The following is a 22,563-nucleotide window of genomic DNA, read 5'->3' as shown; positions in this document are numbered from 1 at the left end:
CTGGGATGCCCAGGGCCTGGCCCAACTTGGCTCACAGAGTGTGCTTAGCAACTTTTGTGGAAGGAACGGATGGAAGAGGATGAGGAGAGCAGGCTCAGGAAAGGCAGGGGGTAGGATGCTCAGAACGGAGCTGCAGAGACCAGACAACATCGGGCTCCCCCAGAGCCCCTCATGGCGCACAGCCTCTCTCTCCCTCGCCTCCCTCAGGAGGGCCAAGAATTCAAGACGACCTGCCTGGTGGACGAGGAAGAGATGAAGAAACTGCTCCGAGAGCGGGGCCACATGCTGGAGAACCACGTCGAACGCCTGTGGGCCTACCTCACCATCCAGGAGCTGCTGGCCAAGCGGTACCAGCCCGGCGACTGCCTGGGGGGTGGAGGGGCACGACCACCCCAGAGCACCCCCACGCCCTGGGCCTTTGGACTATGGAGGGGCGGTTCTAGGCCTTGGAGGTTGCAAGCAGGTCAGATTTACTGGCCTCTGCCTTTGCTTCCTGAGTTAATATCAACCAGGCAGTCAGTAGTGTGGTCAGGGCCCGCTGGAGGCACAGGGCAGCCCCTTTTGCCCCCACTGAGCCGCTGAGGGGGAGGCTTCCCTTTACTGCGGGGCTGCTGTGTCCAGACACACTCATTTAATCCTCACAACGTGCCGAGCAAACCGAGGTTCAGAGAGGTTAGACCACTTGCCAGGATCTCACAGCTATTGAATTCTCTGTGTATTTCTGAGGCACATCCCCCAGCCCTGCCAGACCTCCAGGTTTTCTCTGAGGGAGGCCTTTAAATCATGAGGTCCTTGAAGACAGCCCCTGGGCGGGGCCACTGCAGGGGCTTTGTAAACGTTTGTTGAAAGAGTGAACAAAGGAAGGAAAGGACAAGGGGGTGCAAGTCCATTGTTATCCAAGCTGCGGGCTTGGAGCCGGTGTCTGTCTGGCAGGATGAAGTTGGAGGGGGCAGAGAAGGCCAACGTGTCAGCCAAGGCCCTGAAGATGTCGCTGGCCTATCAGTTTGTGACCCCGCTGACCTCCATGACCATCAGGGGCATGGCGGACCAAGACGGCCTGGAGCCCCTCATTGACAAGCCCCTGGACGGTATGGGCTTGCAGAGGGGAGGCTGTGGGCATGGGGAGGCTTCTGAGAGCCAAAAATCTCCTGGGCATTAATTCTCTTTCCTTTCTCTCCTTTCCAGATTCTCTTCCCTTGGGTGAGTTTTTAAATCACGTTGATTTTCGCAAGGGGCTCCGGGTGGCTGGGCAAGTGGCACGTGCTCCAGCCGCCGGGCACACAGCACCCTGCCCCCCTGCCCTGCTCCACCCTTTCTTGGTCTCTTCCTTCCCCGAGATGCCCTTCCCTACTTTGCTGCAAAATAGTTGCTGCCTCCTGTGTGCTCGGGGAGCTCTCGCTCAGCCTGAACCCCTCCACTCCCCGGCCTGCTTAGGGGCCCTACATGTGAGCGTTCATCTACCAGGAGGGCTGGGACCCCCAGGAAGAGGGCTGGGACCCCCAGGAGGAGGGCGGGCCCAGGCCTGATTGGCCTCTGGGCCCAGCTGCACTTGGGGAATGAGGTGCGTGCCTTTCGTGTGGAGTGGGGAGGGTGACGCTGTCCTCTATCGTTGTCCTCTACAGAGATGGTGGGACCCGGAAAGAGTAAGTGGCAGCCATCTTGATGACGCAGGTCTCTACCCCTCTACTCCACACATGGCCACCTCTCAGGCTGTGCATTCAGTCCTGAGCAAAGCCCTGGTCATCACCTATCTGCCTGATGAGGAAATGATAGCCTAAGGCTTTCTTCCTCTGTTCCAGCGTTCCTCGCTGCCTCTCACTGGGAACCATCAAAACGCTCCCCCTGACCTGGCCTGGCCTCCCCACCCCTATGCCACCAGCCCCTCCCGGTTCCCAGGACAGGAGACCGAGAGGGGGCCAGGCCACTGTGCTGGGCCAAACTTCCGTTCCCACATCCCCAGAGGCGTCAAAGGCTCTGTGTCCACTCCGGCCCCTGTGGCCTCAGGCCAGCCCGTTTGGGTGGCAGGGGCCTCAGAAAAGGAGGCAGCAGCTCCAGGGAAGGCCCAGCTGCCTCCCTTCTAAGCGCCGTTCACTCTTGCCCGTCAGCCTTCGTGCTGTTGGCCTCGCAGCCTTCTCCGACGCGCCCTAGCTCCGAGGTCCAGCAGTTGCCAAACCAAGTGACTGGCGGTGAGTCCTTGGGAGGGTCTGAGGGACACCCCTGCCTGACTGAACCCTTCTCCCCAGCTGGCCCCATGTGCCTAATACTCAGTCTAATAGACTCCATGCTGTGCCCCCAGTGGACACTGACCCCCACTTCCTCATCCACGTGCCCCAGAAAGAGGACACTCTGTGCTTCAATATCAACGAGGAGCCTGGTGTGGTCCTGAGCCTGGTGCAGGACCCTGACACAGGTATGGGTGACATCACGCCCTCTGCCAGAGAGGGTGGGGCCTGGGCTCCTCTGTCCTCAACGTTCAGCCATGAACAGGAAGGACAGTGGCTGTGGCCTCCACTCCCCTCACCCTATGTACCCGCCACCTGGCTGGGCTCAGCCTGCCTCCTTCATGCCCCATCCACCTGCCTGGGCCCTATACAGGGCCTGCTTCTTGGGCATGTGACCTGTGCAGGTGCACAGGACCCTGCCCTTGGAAGGACTCCATGCTTGATTTAATGCTCTGCTGTTGCATCTTGAAATTCTTAACAATTTTTGAATGAGGGGCCCCTCGTTTTCATTTTGTACTGAATCCTATAAATGATGCAGGGGCCCTGCCACACCCCCTCCCCCGCCCCCCGCATGGCTGCAGGGGTCTTGGAGCCCACCTCCCCAGCAGGGCTCAGGTGATGGGAGCAATGCCCTCTCCATCTATCGGCCACTTCTCCCACCCTCCCAGTCCAGGCAGGCCATCTGCTAATATTTGTTGAGCACATCCTAAGGTCTGGGGACACAGTGGGAACGGAGACAAAGTCCTCGCTCTCGTGGAGTTTAGGGAAGGGAGATAAACAGGTGAACAAATTCCTAGCTGACAATTTCCAAGCATGAGACGTGCTGTGTTGGGATAGTGAAGACGGGGAGGGGGCTTTTGGCTGCTCAGTTCAGAGGAGGCTTCTGTGGAGAGGCCCACCTGCAGCACCTACTGTGACCTGCCCTGTGTCAGGGCCTGGGTCCACAGAGAAGGAGCAGGCCCAAGGCCTGTCCTCGGGGAGGCAACACCTCCTTCAGGGCCCAGAACCGAGGGCTACGTCTCAGAGAGTTAGTGTGGTGGGAGGGGAGGGAGGCGGTGCTGTGAGTGGCCTGCACCTGTCCTGAAGGGCCCTCCCCTTGGGTGGTGAGGCCCTCATAGCCCAAAGAGGGTGGGCATGGGGGCGGCAGGAGCAAAGACCGGCTGGTGGGGTTCTAGGGAGAGCTGGGCCGCCCTGACCCGGATGGCCCCTCACCCCACTGCAGGCTTCTCAGTGAATGGCCAGCTCATCGGCAACGAGGCCAGGAGCCCTGGGAAGCATGAGGGCACGTACTTCGGGCGGCTGGGGATTGCAAACCCCGCAACAGACTTCCAGCTGGAAGTGACTCCTCAGAACATTACGCTGAACCCTGGCTCCGGCGGACCCATATTCTCCTGGAGGGACCAGGCCTCACTGCGGCAGAATGAGTAACCGGGCTGGGGCCGGGGCCTGGGAGGGGAGGCGGGGGTGGGTGTGGTGAAGACCAAGGCACGAAGCCCCAGAGCCAGCTCTGCTGCCCGAGCCTGCTGGGCCCCCATTCCCCGAGCTGTGTCAGTGTGTGATGTCCACGTGGCCTCCACGTAGGCTGTGCAGACAAGTTGGGCCCCGTGGACCATTCCCCACCCGACTCCCAATTTCCCTTGATTGCTGGACACGTGCTCCGGGCCCAGCTGCCTGGACGCCTGTGCTCCCGTGGCACCCTCACCCTGCAGTCCACCCCCGTCTCTGCCAAACCAAGCCGACTCCTCCTCCCAGGCCCAGCACATTGGCTACCTCTTCCCTGAAGCCATCCTAGGCCCTTCCTCTGCTGAACTCCAGCATTCTCTAGGTTTCTCTTTCAGCCCCTGTCTTAGTATGCCTTGTTTAGTGTTTGTTCCTTCCTTCACTCATTCATTCATTCAACAAACTCTGCTGAGCACCAGAGCCCAATGCTGGGCAGCAGAGCTATAGGAAGACGTGGGCAGAGTCCGGTATGGAGGACACAGATGATAAGTGGGAGTCAAAGAACACAGACTCATAATAGACAGGCTGGAGTCCAAGTCCTGGCTCTGCCACTCACCAGCTGTGTGACCTTGAGCAAGTTTTTTAACCTCTCTGAGCCTCAGTCCTCACAGGATCAGAGTGGGAATTGAATGATGCAGTTTGCGTGGAGGGCTTAGCACAGGGCCTAGCACATTGTAAGGGCCCCATACACAATAGCAACAAGTGGGAAGGAGCATGGAGCAGGTAACCGTCAACCCCTGCGGGCAGAGGGGTTCATAAGAGCTGGGTCTCAAGGACAAGAGCAGCTGAGTGGAGGGGGTGCAGTGCAGCCGCACCTGCCCTCAGGGCACCTGGTCCCACAGGGTGGTGGTGACCATCAACAGGAAGAGGAACCTGGTGGTGTCCGTGGAGGACGGGGGCACCTTCGAGGTCGTCCTGCACCGGGTATGGAAGGGGAGTGCCATCCGCCAGGACTTCCTGGGCTTCTACGTGCTGGATAGTCACCGGATGTCGGCACGGACACACGGGCTGCTGGGTACGGCTGGCTAGGCGGGCAGAGCTGTGGGGTGGGGTGTTGAAACCAGAGGACTTACCCTGGGTCAGCTTTGCAGCGGGTCACCAGGATAGGCCCACCTCCAACGTGGCCTACAAGGCTCAGAGTTCCAAAGAGGGTCCCGGTGAAGGCTTGTCCCGCAAAAAGGCTGCAATCAAACACAATGAAGCTAAAGGTTAAGTGAGCCTGGGAGCGAGTAAGGAGAGGTCCGATTAGCAAATGGAAAGTTCCAGTGGACTCCCAGAGACCTCCTGAGTGGGATGGGTCATCGGCCACACTGCTTCTCCTTGTATTTCTTCCTGCAGACCCTGTTCTCTACCCCTCAACCCTCTCTCCCCAGCCAGATTCCTTTGGAACTGGTCCAAAAAGACAGGAGGTACAACCACCAGGCAATATATCTACTTCTTTATAGCAAGTGAACTAAAGGTTGCTTTTGATGCCAAAATTTATCAGAAACAGTCAAGCCCTTGAAAAACAATTATTTAAGCAACTCTCTAAGCCTCCAGTGAGCACCTACTGAGTACAAGGCAGCAAGGCCCCCGATGGTAACTGCTGTCTCCCATATGCCTTTCCAGGACAATTCTTCCACCCCTTTGATTATAAAGTGTTCGACCTCCACCCAGGCTCTGACCCCACAAAGACAGACGCCACAATGGTGGTGAAGAAACGCCGGCTGACGGTCACCAGGTGGGTGGGCTGCTCTCCCAGCATCTCTGCCCTTGGCCTTCCCCATCGTTGCTCCAGGCCTTCCTCCAGGTGTCACAGGGTTGAGGTGGGCTTCCTGGAGCAGTGCAGCCCTGCCAGACCCAAAAGGTGACCCCAGCTGGCTTGTCTCTCCTCAGGGGCTTGCAAAAAGACTACAGCAAAGACCCCCAGCATGGGGCTGAGGTGACCTGCTGGTTCATCCACAACAACGGGGATGGGCTGATTGACGGTGTTCACACTGACTACATCGTCTCTGACATCTTCTGAGCCCCCAGCCAGCACACCCATCCTCCCTTGGGACCATGGCAGAGGAGGAGCCTGAGCTACTGCCCAGGCCACACCTCCCTGTCCAAGCTGGTCTCCTATGTCGAAGCACTCATGACTTCCATTAAAGAGAGGCTATGTCCAGCCCAGGCTGGTTGCTTTGGGGGAGGGGGGTGTGGCAGGGAGGCAACCCAAGATGTTGCTCCTCAGAAGGGCTCAGGAGTCACAGCAGACCAGGAGGCTGGGCGGGAGCCAGCACCAACTCTGCCCCCACCCCACCCTGTTCTCTGCAGCTGCCTGGCCCCATGCCCTCTGAGTGTCCTGGGTGTCCCGTGCACACAGCTTCCCCTACAGGTCCAGAGACCAAAGGACACTCTGGCAGCACGTATAGGAATGACCCGCAACAGCTGCAGCTGCCCCAGTGCTTCCTGTAGCCAGGAACTGTTCTAAGTGCCTTTGTTGAATTAACTAAATGTATGCTCCCAACAGCCCTGGGGGATACTTTTATCATGACTACTTACAGCCGAGGTTAGGTAATTTGTCCAAAATCACTCATCTTTTAAGTGGCGGAGCTGGGATTTGAACCCATGCTATCTGGAGTCAGCATCTATGTGCTTAACGACCCCATGTAAATACTCCCATCAGGCTGGGTGGCTGATGGCCAAAGCCTGTTGGGATTTGGTTCTGGATATCCCAAACTATCACTTAACACGAACATGTGAAAGAAATACATGAAATATATATGGACTTGGGGTCCTGAAGAAGTCCTGCCCGGAGCTGAGGGTCACCTATTGGGGTCAGGGCCTCAGGAGGCAGTTCCCAGGCCTCCATCCTCCACTGGATTTCCCAGCTGGGGGTTTGGAACCTCTGAGAGCAGGCATATTTCCCCAAAGCAGAGACGGCCACTGCCGAGAAGCTGTGATTTCAGGGGCCAGGAATAGCAGCCCACTGACTCCTCACACTGATGCCTGGAATTACCCCTTCAGAACGCCTTCCCTGGGCCTTGTCTAGGGGCCCAGTTAAAATGTGACGTTAGAGGGCGTGTGGAGATGAACTTGCACTTTGGGGAGCCACTGGCCCTTTTGGCAAAGGTTGATGGGCCTCCACCCACTCCTTTCCAAGGGGTTTCTGCTTTTTCTGGCTTCTGTCCAGCTCCCATTCCAGATGAGGCCCATGAGGGCTCAGATCAACAACACAAATGCTGAGGTCCAGAGCTGCCCCAGGCCCAGGGACACAGAGCCCTGAGGGGCAACCAGTGGAATTTCAGAGCCCAGCCCACCGTCTGGAGTATCCTGGGCTTCTCAAGGGAGAGCCACGGGCTGCCAGCTGGCTGGTCACCCTCAGCAAAGTCCGCCCAACTGGGGCCTCCTTTTCCCGTCCTCTAGAGTGGAAATGGGGTGAACCTGAAGATTTCCTAGATTCCTTTAATTCGAAATTCTGTATGATGACTCTGGGTCCCTCCAGGTCCCCAGCTGTCCCTCAGGGGCCTCTTGAGCAACCTCAGAATTTCCTACTTTGAGTTGTCCCTCCCACAAAACTCCAAGTATTGGGGGATGAGGTGGTAGCCTGGAGGAGAGGGGCTGGGGAAAGCTCCTCAGGCGGCTGCAGGGCCGTGAGGAGGAGCCACTGGGCAATGCTGGCAGGACAATAGTTCTGCCACCCCTGCCACAGCCCCAAGAGCCCAGTGGTCAGCGACCATAGCCACTGAAGATGACCTCATGAACTAGATGTCCTGGGAGCCAGACTGCAGGGCCCTTCTCTCTGCTCCCAGGTGTCAGCCCTGAACTCGGTCCCACCGGCAGTGTGGGTCAGGATTCAGGAGGCCTGGGGAGAGCAGGGACCCCCAGCCGGGCCTCAGCAGCTCCCTTTGTCGATCCGCTATCGTTGTGCTGACTTTGCAACTCTCTGTCATTACTTCTGCGGCTCCTGCCACTTCCACTCACTAGTCCACTCTTTCCTCGTGGCTTCTGCTGCCTCAGAGCTTCTGCTTTCTGTCCTCTCACTCTGTTTCTCTGCCCTCAGCAGTCAACTCTCTCTGTACATCTCACAGTCAAGTGCACTCTTGGCTTTCAGTCAAGACCATGGTACGATCCATAAATTAGCTGTCCTGTGCTCAGGCATCCTCAGCAACACTGTTCAGTAGTGGCCGAGTAGGAGGGTCACTGGGTCACTTTGCTCAGAAGAACATGGGTATGGCCGGCACATGGTACCCACTCTGGAAGGTCTAGGGGCTGGCAGGGCCCTGGGATGGCCCAGAAGGACCCAGGCCCCACTAGGAGAGGATAAGACCCTGCCTCTGAGGCTCCCATTGTGCTGGATAGCAGAACTCTAGCCTCACTGGAGACTTTCAGGAGAACGACTCTCCAAGAGGCAGAGGGCAGCTGAGTTCCTGGCCAGACTGGGAATACAGGGATGAATGTGACACATGGCCTGGCCCTCCAGGTGCTCAGAGTCTAGAGAGAGTGATCAGATCCAAACATGCGAACCTCAACCAAAGGTAACGACAGAATGTAGGCCCTTCGGGAGCTTGGAGCCTGGAGCAGGGCTGTCTGTGGTCAGCTAGGGGACAAAAGAGGAAGACTTCTGAAGGAGGGACACAGGCTGGCAGAGATAAGAGATGTGATGTGCAGAGAAGGGAGAGGTATGCCAGTGGGAAGAGAGTTAAGTTCAGAAAGCAAGTTGGAGCTGGACCACAGGACTTGGGGGTTGTCCTTTTCAAGGGGTCGCGGGAGACAGAGAGAGTAGTGAGCAAGGGGTCAGCCATGGAGATCTGAGCCTTAGGGGGATGGGTCTGGTTTGGTGCCCTGGCTGCCTCAAGAAGGGGGGGTGACTGTGATCCAGGAGGCCAGACCAGAGGCCACGTCTGCGGTGTGGCGACAATGCTGAGATGCTGTTTGTGACTCCATATCCCATTGCCCCCTCCCAGGGGGTCTCGGGGCCCATTTGCCAACACAGAGCTTCTGCTTTCTCCGGGGGCCTCCTTGTCCCACAGCCGCCAGGAGTGAAGTCCTAACACTTCTGACGATACCCACGGGGACTCCTTGGTACAGGCAGATCCAGGCCCATCACTCCACCCATGTCCAGCTTCCCGGGGGATCCTCCCGCCTCCCGCTCCTCCCGCCCACACTGCAGGTCGATGACCCCACTTGGGAAACACTAGGCTTGCTCATATAAGGAGTCCAGGCGCCGCCAGTGTGCTCAGCGATGGCGTCTGCTCGGTGGCCCTGCCTCATCTTGGCTCTGCTCTCCGGTGTGGCGGTCTCTGGCTTCCCTAGAAGATTATGCCGGCTACTTGGGGTAAATCTGCCCCCTCTTCACCATCTGGCAGGCAGAGGGGCCAGGCCGGGCGGCCCTGTGTGTAGGGTGAGGAGGAGGCAGAGGCTGGGCAGTGAGCTGCAGGGAACAGAGCTGGTATGCGGGGAACTGGGCTCCAGACCTGCTCCCTAATCCTGGGCAAGGCTCTTAAATCTCCTGGGCCTCTGTTTCCCTACCGGTCAGGTGGGTGATGCAGCATGATCAGCTCGCCTCACTGAGGGGCTGTGAAGGTCCACGTCTGAGACAAGGGTAGAGGCCTCTAGGAATGGCCGAGCTGAGCTGTGTGGGGTACAGTGGTGGTGGGGTCTGGATGGGGCCTCAGGGGCCTGGGGCCCAGGGAAGGGCAGAGTGAGTCAGGGTATACGGGGCAGGGGAAGAGCTCTGGCTTTGGTCCTCCTTGCCCTGATCCCCCCGGTGGACTGGAGATCTTCCCTCCCTACACCTCAGTTTCCCCATCTATTCAAGCCCTTCCTACTCCGACATGTGGCTCTGGGTGGGTCCATGTCCAGAGGCCCCTCAAGGTGTGTGTGTGGGGGTCACTGCTGAACCTTGGCCTCAGCCCAGAGCCTATTGCCAAGCCACTGTAGCCTTGGCCTTGGCCTGACCCCTGTGTTTGTCTTTGTTTTTGCAGAAACGGAGCCTCCCGGAAGGGGTGAGAACTTTCACCAGGGATGGGGCAGGGCAGGGCAGGACGGAGCTAGTTGCCCAACAGCGGAAGGAGTGGGCCACAATGGCAGGTCCCTCCAGCTGGTAAACAGCTTATGGCCCCCTGCCCTCACAGACCCCCGCCGTGACTCCAGAACCCTGGGAAAGAGCACCACAGAACCATGGCCCTCGGACCTGCTGATAGAGCAGAGGACTGCCCTTCCACGAGTCCATCTTCCCACAAACACTTACCGAGCACTTGTCAGGCTCCATGCACAGGGCAGGAGACACACAGTGAATGGCCCTGTCACGCCTTCACGAAGCATCTTTATATCCATGTTTAACCCAGACGTCTCCCTAGAGCGTCCCTTGGTCCGTCACCCCGTTGGAAAGAGGGTTTTTGGGGGCACGAAGGCCCTCCCCATGCACTGCCCTCAGATAGGAAACAAGGGCCTATTTGGGAGACAGAAGCGGGCAATTACCAAAGGACACAGGGGGCGGGCTGGGGTGTGTGTGGACATGCTCTTTCTAAGCTGAGGTGTGGAAGACAAGCAGGAAGAGCTAGGACCTGGCATGGCTGGAGCACGGGATGAGCAGAGGAGGCAGGACCTGCCTGGAGGCCCCCAGAGCCATGGGGAAGACTGTCCTGAGGGCGGTGGTGAGAACGGGAGGGCTTCAAGTGGCAGAAGGACAGGGTAGGATTTGGGTTTTTATACCATCTCACTGGCTACAGCTGCATGTAAACAGATGATAGAGCTAAGGATGCAGAGTGACCATCAGAACAGTGGTGGCCAATTAAAGGCGGCAACCAAGGATGCTGCCCAGGCTTCTAACATGGGTGACTGGGAGACGGGAGGGGCCACTTACCAGGCAGGAGCTTTGGAGCCCACAAAGGGGAGCTTGAAGGGGAGAGGCCAGGAGGAAGACCTGGTTTCCAGGTGCCTCAGGCTGGCTGGTCACCATCTGCTGATCACCTCTCCCGCAGGTGGTCGATGGCATCGAAGTCTACAGCACCAAGGTCCACTGCAAGGTGACCTCCCGCTTTGCTCACAATGTCGTCACCACCGGGGCCGTCAACCACGCAGACATTGCCAAGGAGGTTTCTTTCGATGTGGAGCTGCCCAAGACAGCCTTCATCACCAACTTCACCTTGTGGGTGTCACCACGACTGCTGGCTCTGGGCTGGGAGGGGAGTCTGGCTCAGCATGAGTCCCCCAGCAGCTCTCTATCCCTGCAGGACCGTTGATGGTGTTACCTACCCTGGGAATGTCAAAGAGAAGGAAGTTGCCAAGAAGCAGTATGAAAAGGCCGTGTCCCAGGGCAAGACAGCTGGCTTGGTCAAGTAAGTGTGGACCCCCAGGCCTTGGGGAGAACGTCAGGGCTGTAAGGGCCCTCAGAGACACAAACAACAGAACAGCAGCTATTATTATCATTATATGGCAAAATGCGCAGTAATTCTTATGTTATCTCACTTTGAATTTGAGGCAACCGAGGCTCAGAGTGGGTAGGGGTCTTCCCCAAGGGTAAGGGACTTGAACCCAAGGCCCAGGAAGGATGGGCTGGTGCTGTCTTTGGGGCAGTCATTGTCTTGCACCCCCATTCAGGGCCTCTGGGAGGAAGCTGGAGAAATTCACGGTCTCAGTCAATGTGGCTGCAGGCAGCAAGGTCACCTTTGAGCTAGCCTACGAGGAGCTGCTGAAGAGGCACAACGGCAAGTACGAGATGTACCTCAAGGTCCAGCCCAAGCAACTGGTCAAGCACTTTGAGGTAATCAGCTGCTCTCCTGCAACCCCTGCTGAAACTGCTGGGGGCAGGGTGCTGGGAAGGGTCCCTGGGCAGACCCCACAGCAGGGTCAAGAACACAGAAACCCAGGCCCCACCACTTGGTTGAATTACAAGGGGGAATTACAGTGGCGCTGGCTACAGCACCTGGGCCAAGGGGAGGAGGCTGGGCAGCACCTGGCAGATCCAGGTTGGGTGCTGGGCCCGTGGGGGCAACATCACAAAGTGTCTCTGTAATGCTTGTAACTGCTTACGTGGGCATTTTACCTACAGCAGAGTGGAAAGCCAAAGGAAATGCTTTAGTGGTAGAATCTGGGGCACCATATGGCAGGTAGTAGAAGAGTTCTGGGGTCAGAGTACCCACTTAAAAGCCCTTGTGGTCATTTTCTTGGTGGGAGACAGCAGGCTTGGCTGTCACAGAGCTGTCCTAGAGGCTGCTCCCTGTACCATCACTGACCCATCTCCTTGCCCTTGTTGTCCTGGAGGCTGGGCTCTGCACTGTCACTGAGTGACATCTCCTTACCTTTCGCCATCTCAGATCACAGCAGACATCTTCGAGCCCCAGGGCATCAGAACGCTGGATGCTGAAGCCTCATTCATCACCAATGACCTCTTGAGCAGCGCCCTCACCAAGTCCTTCTCAGGGAAAAAGGTGGTGTAGATGCCCCTCGGGCCTGGGGGGCAGGTGCAGGAACACTGACCCTAGCAGGGCGAGTCTGAACCTGGGGATTTGGCTGATGCAAGGGAGAGAGAGAGAGAGAGAGAGAGAGAGAGAGAGAGAGAGAGAGAGAGAGAGAGAGAGTGTGTGTGTGTGTGTGTGTGTGTGTGTGTGTGAGGGGGATAAGTCTGCAACATCCCCTTTCTCCTAGGCCCCCTGGGTCAGGAGTGAGGATGCTGGAGGCAGGGGGCTGCTTGCTGATGATGACCTGCCAGAGGAACTGGGGTCTCAACTGCACTGGGGGACAGGGAAGCCATTTATATAGCCTGGTCCCATTCTACTTTGGGAAGTAGGCAGGGCAGGTTACTGGTCCCTGTTTTACAGATAAGGAGACAGAGGCCAGAGGGAGTTTTTTAGATCTGATTCCACATAAGGGGTGAAAGAAAAAAGGGAACTTTATTTTTGGTACTGGTGGTTGGCTCTGGTCCCCAAGGTCCCCAGCAATTCCAGGGGCCTTGCTGATCATGGGCAGTGGATGAATAAATGTTTATATGGACAGCAAACCTCAGTCAGGACTCCCAGGGTGAGGCCCGAGGAGCATTTGCTCAGAGGGCTGCTGGCCTCTGCAGGCGGTGCCCTCACCCAGGGCCCCCTCCCCATTCCCTACTCTGCTCCCTTCCCCCTCCTCTTGGCAACAACACACACAATACCACCCAACATGAAATCCCCTTTCATGGTGCAGAATTCCCCTCCCAAAGTGGCTTTTTAGTGCAGGCAGAGCTAAGGGACTTGTGGGCCCAGTGAGCAGGAAGAGTGAAAGGCTGGCTCAGATAAGGCCCCTGGCCTCCAAGGAGCTCCCGATCTCCAAAGGGGAGAGAGGTGCTCAGAAAGGCCTGAGCACCCCAGAGGGTGGCAGGACTGCACAGGCACCCACCTACAGGCTCCTCGCCATGAGGACTGCACCTTGCTCCCCAGGGCAGCCTCGGGCTGAGGTCTGCAGAGGGCAGGCCCTGGCCAAGCTGAGCAAGGCTGGCCATCACCCTCCCTCAGGGCCACGTGTCCTTCAAGCCCAGCTTGGATCAACAACGTTCATGCCCAACCTGTACGGACTCCCTCCTCAAAGGAGATTTTATCATCACCTATGACGTGAACAGAGAGTCTCCAGCCAACGTGCAGGTAGGTACCCACCGACTGGCTCTGCCAGGCTGGTAGATTCCCCACCATGGTGGGGTGAAGGCTGATGCGGGGAGGGGCTGCAGCTTCATCTAGTGAGACACCCTTGATCCTCAGCCCAAGGATGAGTTTCCTGCAAGGCGTGGGGACGATGGGTAGTCCAGAGCCTTCGTGTGGCACCCCTGGAGGGGTGGAAAGGACATCTTTATTTTGGGCTGGTTAACGGCTGCTTTCTATTTGCAAGTGCAGCCAACGTGAGGTTGCTGAAGGGACACTAGCCTCCCCTCGCTCTCTCCCCTTTCCAGATCGTCAATGGCTACTTTGTGCACTTCTTTGCACCTCAAGGCCTTCCGGTGGTGCCCAAGAACGTGATCTTCGTGATTGATGTCAGTGGCTCCATGCACGGTCGGAAAATGGAGCAGGTATTCTCCTTGGTGCAAGGGGGTGGGGGTGAGACGTGTGGGAGGGAGAGAGAGATTTTTAAAAAGTGGACGAAGCTAATATTTCCAGTGAAAGAGGAGAAAGGGGGACAGGATTCTAAAAAGGCACAAATCATCTGCCCCTTTTCTTGCAGATGGCATGGGCCTCACCGCCAGCATAGGCTGGGAAGACATCTTCTTGTCTGCTTGTCTTTCTCCTTCCCAGACAAAGGATGCCCTCCTCAAAATTCTGGAGGATGTGAAAGAGGATGACTACCTGAATTTCATCCTGTTCAGTGGAGGTGTGACCACTTGGAAAGACACTTTAGTTCAAGCCACTCCTGAGAACATCCAGGAGGCCAGGAAATTTGTGATGAATATTCGTGATCAAGGAAGTAAGAACAGAGGGGAGGGAGCCACATCCTGCCACTCCTCTCTGCCTGAGCAGTCTGTTTCCCTCCTGCCTTGGGGCAGAGACTCTGCTGGTCCAGGTCCTGCAGCCCCTGGCTCGGGGTAGAAGTGGGAGTGGGGAGTCCTCAGGCTTGATACTGGGGTGTCTTCTCTGTGGTCTACGGAAACCCATTCTTTCTGTTTCTAACCTGTGATCCTGGTGCCCCATCAGCCCCAGCAAGATACCCTTATCCATGGCAGTTTTGTATGAAAGATGACAAGTGACGTCTATACTGTTCCCCACTCCTCCCTGTGAGAGGAGCTGGGAGTCCATTTGACTGTTCTCCAAATTGCTCTTACAATCACCATGTGCATCTATCCTTCCGGCAGCCCTGAGAGGCTGGTCCTTTTACTCATTTGAAAGACTAAGTCATTCATTCATCACTCACTGAGTCATTCAGTCGATATTTACTGAGTACCACCACACATGGGCAGGCAGGGTCCCTGGGCACGTAAGCAGGGCCTGCTGTCTCGACCTACTCCACCCTGGCACCCTGAGGACACCCTCCCACGGTGCCGTCTGTCTGTCTGTGTGCCAGTGACCAACATCAACGACGCGCTGCTGAGGGGCATCAGCATGCTGAACAAGGCCCGGGAGGAGTACAGAGTCCCGGAGAGGAGCACCTCCATCGTCATCATGTTGACCGACGGGGACGCCAATGTGGGTGAGGCAGCGGGTGTAATTCTGGCTGCTGCTCCTGGCTCTGTAGCTGGCGTGCTGCAAGACCTTGGGCAGCTCTCTCCAGGGTCCCCCATGGTCTGTGAGCCCCTCAGTGGCAGGGCCCTGTCTCCCTGCCAGGCCTTCCCACATCTGCCTCTACAAGGGCTGGTGGCCATGACTCCGCCAACTCTGCACGTGTAGGAGTCAGATCTGTCCAGACAGAGCTTCTCCTGACAGCTGCCAGGGCTGTGGCTGGAGCGTGAACACCTCCTTCTCCTGCAGGTGAAAGCAGACCTGAAAAAATCCAAGAGAATGTGCGGAACGCCATTGGTGGCAAGTTCCCCTTATATAACCTGGGCTTTGGCAACAATCTGAATTATAACTTCCTGGAGCGTATGGCCCTGGAGAACCATGGGCTTGCCCGCCGCATTTATGAGGATTCCGATGCCAACTTGCAGTTGCAGGTATGCCTTGTCTTGCACACCTCTGGGAATGAGGCGCTCACTACTTCCTCAGGAAACTGTTCCACTGTGTGACAATTTTGGTTATTAGAAAGAACTTCCTCTTGGGTTGAAATCTACCTCTGGTTATCTCTTACCCATCTATACTGGTTCTGATTTTGTCTGTGGGCTACACAGAACAGACCTGCTTCCTCTGTAGAACTGCCAGATCAAACAGAAGACATCCAGTTAAATAGGAATTTCTCATAAACAGCAAATAATTTTTTAGCAAGCATGCTCCAGATATTGCATAGGACACTGTATTAGTTTACTAGTGCTGCCTTAACTAATTACCATAAACTGGGTGGTTTCCACAACAGAAATTTATTGTCTCACAGTTCTGGAGGCTAGAAGTCCAAAATCAAGGTGTCGGCATGGCTGGCTCCTTCTGAGAGCTGCGAGGGAAGGATCTCTTCCAGGCCTCTCTCCTTGGCCTGTAGATGGCCATTTTCTCCCTGTATCTTCACATCATCTTCTCCGTGTGCATGTCTGTCTCTGGGTCCAAATTTCCCCCTTTCATAGGGACACCAGTCGTATTGGATTGGAGTCTGTCCTGAACACTTCATTTTAACTTGATTACCTCTGTAAAGACCCTTTCCCCAAATAAGGTCATGCCCTGAGGTACTGGGGGTAAGGATTTTAACCCATGTATGTTGAGGGTACACAATTCATCCCATGACAGCTGTACTTATACTAAAAAGTAACTTGTCATTTACCTGATATTCAAGTTTAACTCATGCCCTGTATTTTCATTTGCTAAATCTGGTACCCTCCCCCTCCTCCCTGGCACAGGTGACTGCTTCTCCACCTCTGCAGTGGACCCCCCGGCCTTCCTCCTGTCAGTCTCCGGGTCTCCATGCTCTCACCCCACATCGCCTTCTTTAGTCGGCCTCCACCCTTTCTTCTTACTTTCGCTCTAACAAACATTTCTTGAGTCCTTTCTATGTGCCAAGAACTCTGTCCTTTCCTTTTCTATTCCTCCCAGTCTCTACCTGGGGGGAGGGGGGAACGCGATGAGGAAGGGCTCCCCCAAACTGAAGGGCACAGTCAGGGCCACGTGGAAGTGGAGATCAGGAGCCAGGACTGGCCCAGCCCGGGAGACTCAACAACCCACAGAGGCGCCAGTGGGAGCCTGCCCCCCCTGTCCTCTCTCTGCCCGCCCTGGTGGCCTGAGATGACCAGGCCCCCTATCTGGACTCCAGGGCTTCTATGAGGAGGTGGCCAACCCTCTGCTGACAGATGTGGAGGTGGAGTACCCTAAGAATGCCATCCTGGACCTCACCCGGAACAGTTACCAGCACTTCTACGACGGCTCTGAGATTGTGGTGGCTGGGCGCCTGGCAGCTGAGGACATGAACAGCTTTAAGGCGGACGTGAAGGGCCACGGGGTAAGCTGGGCCGGGGCCCGGCTGTGCGCCGGGGATGGGGGATCCGCACGGATAGGGCTCCAGCCTCCTGGCTGACGGCCCAGCAGCAGCAGCTCCTGAACAAGGCCCACCTGGCTCCTGGCTCCAGGCCTCCAGCCTCTCACCTCCTCCCACCCCTGCCCCAGGCCATCAACGACCTGACATTCACTGAGGAGGTGGACGTGAAGGAGATGGAGAAGGCCCTGAAGGAGCGGGACTACATTTTTGGGAACTACATTGAGCGGCTCTGGGCCTACCTCACTATCGAGCAGCTGCTGGAGAGACGGTGACCCTGCCTGGCCCACCCCTCACACAGCCGGGCCCTGCACTCAGCCCCTGGCACTGTCCCAGCACTTACCTGTGAAGCCCCCTGTGCTGGCTGTGCTCCGGGGGAGCCCACGAGGAGGAAATTACACCCCAGGAAGTGCACCTCCACGCCCACTCCAGCTGCCCTGCCCTCTTCTTGGCCAGGCCCCATGGCCTGTTTTTCCTGGAGTAGAGCCGGGTCCATCATCTGGGGCTCAAGCAGCAGCCTGGGAGCACCTCGAGGGCAGGGGTGGGCCTCAGCATCCTGTTCCCCGCACCCAGCATGGGCCCACAGAGATGTTGACGCTGAACACAACCAGAGGCTGGGACCCCAGCCCTCAGCCACAGGGAGCAGAGCTTGGGCCCATGAGAGAGGGCCATGTCAGCCTTCCGTTAAGTGGGCTTGGCCAGGAAAGCCGCTGGCGCTCAGCATGTGAACACTATCATGACTGATTGTTGCAGTGGCCATCTTGAGCCCCTTGTATTTTTCAGGTGGGGAAACAGAGGTCCAGAGAGGAATCAGGGCATGTCTGTCTGTCCCAGGGAGCTGGTGAACCAGTTTTTTCTGAGTGCTAGTGGGCTCTATCCTGGGGGACCCCATTGGGAGGGGTGGAGGAGGGTCCTGGGCTGACCCTCCCACCCCGCCCCTCCCCACAGCAAGAATGCCCATGGCGAGGAGAAGGAGAACCTCACAGCCCAGGCCTTGGACCTGTCCCTCAAGTACCACTTCGTGACTCCACTGACCTCCATGGTGGTGACCAAGCCTGAGGACAACGAGAATAAGACAGCCATTGCCGACAAGCCCGGGGAAGGTGGGCACGGAGGATGGGGGCCAGAACTCGGAGGCCTTCTTCCAGGCCCCTGGCCTTAGGTGCCCTGAAGAGAAGAGGGCCAGGCTGAGGAGACCAGACCTGCTGAGAAGCGCAGGTCCTGGGGGCATCGAAGGAAAACTGGCCAAGGGATGGGGAGGGTGTTGTAGAGGGAGCGAAGCCGTTAGTGTGAACAGGAGCCTCGAAGTCTCTAAAAGGGCACAGTGCCCAGGGTCATTTCCAGGAAAGGGACTTAGGCTGCAGCATGGAAGGGTTCAGTGAGACAAGAAGAAGCACTTCTGACCTAAAAGTTAGGCCTGGAGCAGGCGCCTGGGGACTGTGAGAGGAAGAGGCCCTGAGAGCTGGAGGCTGGGACCAGGCCTCCTCAACCAGACCCCAAGAGGGGGGTCCTGAGTGTCCCTGCAACTGGCACAGGTGATGGGGGGTTGGCACTGGGAGGTAAAGAGCCGGTCTGGGCCAGGCCTCTGCCTCCAGGAGCTCCTGGTTCCTGCAGAGGGCACACGAGGCCTGGGGCTGGCTGGCTGGCCAGGCAGTAAGGTGGTCACATTGGCCCTGACACCAGGAGTCTGTGGCCTCTAATGCATTTCTCCTCTTCCTCCCTCCCAGGGCCTGTGGATGCAGAAGGTGAGCTTTAGCCACAGCTGGGTGGGTGTCCCAGGAGGACGACAAGAGAAGACCAAGGAGGCCTTTCCAATCATGCTGGGGATGTACTGCCTGGGGAGGGGCCCTCAGGACACCTGGGTTCAGCTCCCAGCTCTGCTGTGAACTCACCAGGGGCCTGGGGCTGGGCTCTGTTCCACTCTGAGCCTAAGGGTTCTCATCCGGTAGCTTCCCCCGCCCAAGGAGGGACAATCAGTATGAAAGTATTCTGTGACCTACAAAAATTAGCAACTCAATTAGCACTTGACTAATCCCACAGCAATCCTTTAAGGGAGTCCTCTCATGGTTCCATTTTACAGTGAGGAAACTGAGGCACAGAGAGGTTAAATCTATTTGCTCAGTGACTCAGTCAACAGGAGGCCAAGCTGGGACTTTGGCCCAGGCAGCCTGGTTCCAGCGCCTGCGCTGGAATTCACAGCACTTTGCGCTTTTCTCATTGTAAAATTTGACCATCACCCCCCACAAACCCACCACCACCAGGCAGGGCCTCCCCAGCCCCTACCGGCTTGCCTTGTCTCTATCCATACAGGCTGTCCTAGCCAAGCAGTATATTTGGAATGGGTCATGGCTTTGCCCTCTGAACAGCCCTGTGAAATGTAGTCACGGTGCGTGTGTGTGTGTGTGTGCACGCACGTGCGTCTGGGTGGGTGTTTTACTACCAAAGACAGCAATCACCTGTGAGCCTCATCCCACCCTGGGGGTGGGAGTTCAGGGGTGGGGGACGGCATTGCTCCTGACAGAGAAACTGACGACCTAATGGCTTGCATTTTAGCTACGTGGAAGTGCTGAGCCCCAGTATTAACATTACACCCATATTACCCACCAGCCCTAGAAAGGAGTTCCCTAGGCATGTTCCATTTCTAAAGCCTAAACTTAGGGGGTCATATTGCCACCCTCTATCTGTCAGCATTGGGGCCCCACTGGGGACCAGCAGCCCTGAGACAGGCAGAAGGCATGGGGTTGGGGGGAGGGAACCCCTAGACCTTGCTCACGCCTGCCCTTTGGCTTCTTTTTTCAGTGATCCCCTCCATGGCTTACCTGAGTGAGTATGTGCCAGCTGCCACAGAGCGTGGCCCTGTGCCGTCCCCCTCCGGAGTCTTTCCTGAATCAGCTCTCTGGGACAGGCAGATGGTTGGGGGGTCCTGAGGGGATGAGGGAAGGTCTGGGTTTAAGAGCATTAGGGAGCAGGAACGGGAGAGGCATGAACCGAACTCTGGGTGGGGGTCCTGGACCCTCCCCCGCCTGCTTGTTTAGCTCAGCCCTCTCTCCCTTTGCATCCACAGCCAACTCCCAGCCTCCCCAGACACCCTACTACGGTGAGTTCCCCAGCTCCTCCTGGGGCGAGGCTCAGGGCCCAGGGCCGAGCGCCTCCCACCTGTCTAGGGGTCCATCCCATGGGGACTAGGAGGCAAGGGGAGGGCCCCCGAACAGTGAGAGACCCTGGGAGCCAGCCCCTTCTCTATGTGCACTCAGTGGATGGGGACCCCCACTTCATCATCCAAGTTCCAGAGAAGGACGATGCCATCTGCTTCAATATCGACGAAGACCCAGGCACAGTGCTGCGCCTCATTCAGGACCCTGTCACAGGTGGGGACTGCGGGCTGGGGCCAGGGTCTCTTCCTGGGAGGGCCTGGAGTCCCTAGGATAGGCACATGGACTAGCTCCTCACTCTGCCCATAAGTCACCCATCTTATGCGCAGATTGCATCCTGTAGGGATTACAGATTCCACCCAGAGCCACAGGCTCACCTAGTGCCCCCGGGGCCAGTGGTGTTGGGGAGATGGTTAGAATTAAGTGCAGCCTGGGCGTGCAGGCAGGACCCAGCGTGTGCGTAGGGAATCATTTTTTCTCTGAACAACACTGGCCCAGGCAAGGGGCAGATCCACAGAGTGGGCCCTCAGCCACTAGCGTGACCCCCATGTGTCTAGGAACAGATAGGGTTGGCTCTGAAGTCCTGGTCTCTCAATGGGGCCCCCACTGGGCTACCCCTCAGTAGGTCTGGCTGAAGGGGAAGGTGCGTCCCTAAAGACCAGCCTGGACTCAGAAGGTCTTGCTGGTCTCTTGCTACCCTGCCCCTCTGGCAGGCCTCACAGTTAACGGGCAGATCATTGGTGAGAAGAGAAGCAGCCTGGACTCCCAGACCAGAAAGACTTACTTTGGCAAGCTGGGCATTGCCAATGCTCAGATGGACTTCCAGATTGAGGTGACACCGGAGACGATCACCCTGTGGCATGGGGCTGCAAAGAGCACGTTCAGCTGGCTGGACACAGTCATGGTCACACAGGATGGGTAAAGCCCCATTACTGGGTCTCTGAGAGGTGCTATAGTGCAAGGGTCTAAGGAGGGATTTGAACAAATCTCAGGACAGAAGATCCACAGGGCTCACAGGAAAGACCAGTGGCCTCAGAGTTCAGCCCCTGCCTAGGGGAGGGTGACCATGGTGGCCCCCCCACCAACCCCTGGGGCCCCCATCAGAGGCAGTATTGGTAGCTAGACAATTCATAGGACTGACCTTGAGGGAAGGGCTGTGTGGACGAAAGCATTAGGTGGACCTGGCAAGCAAGCTGATAGCGACAAAGATCCCTACGTGCATCGTGTCTGGCTGAACTTGCTTGTTCTCAAACTCCTCAGCCTCTCCTACGTCTTCAGATCACCCCAAGCTGGGTGGGCAGGGCAGCGGTGTTAGTTCCACGGAGGCTCAGAGAGGGGCAGAACTGGCCCAATGTCACACAGGAAGCCAGTGGTCGAGTTGGGGTTCAATCCCGGGCCTTCAGACCCCCAGGACAGCCCCCTCTCCTGCTTAGAGAGGAGCAGGGACCCACTCAGTGGAGTGAATAGTCAACATGCATGAGCGTCTTCTCTCCAACACCCCTGACATGGTTTCTGGAGTCTGTGTGCTCTCAGGTGTCATGTCTCCTGCTGAGATACCCTTGATTCAGATGCCTGGTGTCATGGCCACTAGGCCTCACTGCTGACCTCCTCTTCTCTCCTAGGCTGTCTGTGACGATCAACAGGAAGAAGAACATGGTGGTCTCCTTTGGAGATGGGGTTACTTTTGTGGTTGTCTTGCATCAGGTGTGGAAGAAACAACCCATCCACCATGACTTCCTGGGCTTCTATGTGGTCGACAGTCATCGGATGTCAGCACAGACACATGGGCTGCTGGGTGCGAAATGTTCAAGCCTCAGGTTGTTCAGGCCACATGGTGGAGGGAAAAAGCCACGCAAAGGGCCAGCCTAGTCACCCTGGACCCAGGGTTCAACACCCCATCCAGCCTTTGCATCGACCTTGGAAGGCCAGTGGCCATGTCACGTATGGTGGTGGCAGGGCTGACAGTGTGAATGTTTCTATTCCCAGGACAATTCTTCCACCCCTTTGACTTTAAAGTGTCTGACGTCCACCCAGGCTCTGACCCCACAAAGCCAGATGCCACAATGGTGGTGAAGAACCATCGGCTGACGGTTACCAGGTGAGGAGACTCTGCTGACGTCCTCACCCTGCCCTGTCACAAGACAGGAGGAAGGAGCTCTCTCTGCCCACGCACAGCAGCCCAGCTGGCTCTTGCCGTCTGTGGGGCATCCTTGTTTCCCTCTGGGGTCTTGGCCCCCTCTCACTGGGAAAAGGCCAAATTTGACCCCCTAGGAGGAGTAACCACAAGACCTCATTCTTGACCAGAGTCTGGACTCCTAGAATTGGCAACTTCACACCCCTGTTCAACCTTAGGCCCTTGAGCGCAGCAGCCATCTTGCCTACCCCGTGTATCACAGCATCTCTCTCCTTTCTCCCAGGGGCTCCCAGAAGGACTACAGGAAGGACGTCAGCGTTGGCACAAATGTTGCCTGCTGGTTCGTCCACAACAATGGGCAAGGGCTGATTGACGGCGTCCACAGCGACTACATTGTCCCCAACCTGTTCTGAGTGGACATGCCAGCTCCTACTGAGACCGCTGGCAGGGCTTGCCTGGCGTCTGGAACAGAGGCACAGAGTGGGGCCTGATGGAGGGCTGTGACAGTAAAGGCCAAGGAGAAACCGGA

General features: G+C 57.1%; 2 protein-coding genes and 2 long non-coding RNA genes across 7 annotated transcripts in view; 2 read left to right on the top strand and 2 right to left on the bottom strand.

The window, feature by feature from the left end:
• The window catches only part of ITIH1 (inter-alpha-trypsin inhibitor heavy chain 1), a 13,458-nt gene extending 7,590 nt beyond the window's left edge, over positions 1–5,868 (top strand). For both annotated transcript variants that reach the window (XM_082348153.1, XM_082348154.1), the window contains exons 13-22: positions 208–347; positions 934–1,088; positions 1,186–1,200; positions 1,623–1,643; positions 2,106–2,186; positions 2,297–2,410; positions 3,445–3,646; positions 4,565–4,737; positions 5,331–5,442; positions 5,598–5,868. In XM_082348153.1, the coding sequence (XP_082204279.1) occupies positions 208–347; positions 934–1,088; positions 1,186–1,200; positions 1,623–1,643; positions 2,106–2,186; positions 2,297–2,410; positions 3,445–3,646; positions 4,565–4,737; positions 5,331–5,442; positions 5,598–5,727 (1,143 nt within the window). In that variant the 3' untranslated portion in view covers positions 5,728–5,868. The remainder of the gene's footprint in view (positions 1–207; positions 348–933; positions 1,089–1,185; positions 1,201–1,622; positions 1,644–2,105; positions 2,187–2,296; positions 2,411–3,444; positions 3,647–4,564; positions 4,738–5,330; positions 5,443–5,597) is intronic.
• Positions 1–10,676, bottom strand: part of LOC309608391 — a 15,768-nt gene extending 5,092 nt beyond the window's left edge. For all 3 annotated transcript variants that reach the window (XR_014232857.1, XR_014232858.1, XR_014232859.1), the window contains exons 1-3: positions 10,552–10,676; positions 9,937–10,137; positions 4,796–4,903 (exon numbers count right to left, since the gene is read on the bottom strand). This is a non-coding gene — a long non-coding RNA (uncharacterized lncRNA). The remainder of the gene's footprint in view (positions 1–4,795; positions 4,904–9,936; positions 10,138–10,551) is intronic.
• ITIH3 (inter-alpha-trypsin inhibitor heavy chain 3) lies at positions 8,885–22,563 on the top strand. The gene is made up of 22 exons (XM_082348164.1): positions 8,885–9,021; positions 9,671–9,691; positions 10,670–10,836; positions 10,922–11,026; positions 11,289–11,451; positions 12,005–12,118; positions 13,175–13,300; positions 13,603–13,719; positions 13,943–14,111; positions 14,706–14,831; positions 15,110–15,291; positions 16,530–16,715; positions 16,880–17,019; positions 17,697–17,851; positions 18,476–18,493; positions 19,548–19,571; positions 19,813–19,845; positions 20,003–20,116; positions 20,614–20,818; positions 21,523–21,695; positions 21,887–21,998; positions 22,318–22,563. The coding sequence occupies exons 1-22, from the start codon at positions 8,929–8,931 to the stop codon at positions 22,445–22,447; spliced, it is 2,673 nt and encodes an 890-aa protein (XP_082204290.1). The 5' UTR covers positions 8,885–8,928; the 3' UTR covers positions 22,448–22,563.
• On the bottom strand, positions 16,593–21,556 carry LOC309608390. Its single transcript, XR_014232856.1, has 6 exons — positions 21,042–21,556; positions 19,568–19,671; positions 18,641–18,744; positions 17,784–17,915; positions 17,092–17,266; positions 16,593–16,671 (listed from the first exon to the last, which is right to left on the bottom strand). It is a non-coding gene; the product is annotated as an uncharacterized lncRNA (long non-coding RNA).

This window comes from Balaenoptera borealis, assembly GCF_965194805.1.
Source record: "Balaenoptera borealis genome assembly, chromosome: 12".
In the NCBI taxonomy this organism is placed as follows: domain Eukaryota; kingdom Metazoa; phylum Chordata; class Mammalia; order Artiodactyla; family Balaenopteridae; genus Balaenoptera; species Balaenoptera borealis.
The sequence above is the reverse complement of the archived record's forward strand: the minus strand, read 5'-3'. Positions and strand labels throughout refer to the sequence as shown.

Bases quoted from the DNA above. Each gene is read 5' to 3' on its own strand.
- ITIH3 (XM_082348164.1), top strand. From the start codon at position 8,929: ATGGCGTCTGCTCGGTGGCCCTGCCTCATCTTGGCTCTGCTCTCCGGT. The intron at 9,692-10,669 runs GTGAGAACTTTC...CCTCTCCCGCAG, and splicing joins AACGGAGCCTCCCGGAAGGG to GTGGTCGATGGCATCGAAGT. The intron at 17,020-17,696 runs GTGACCCTGCCT...CCCTCCCCACAG, and splicing joins GAGCAGCTGCTGGAGAGACG to CAAGAATGCCCATGGCGAGG.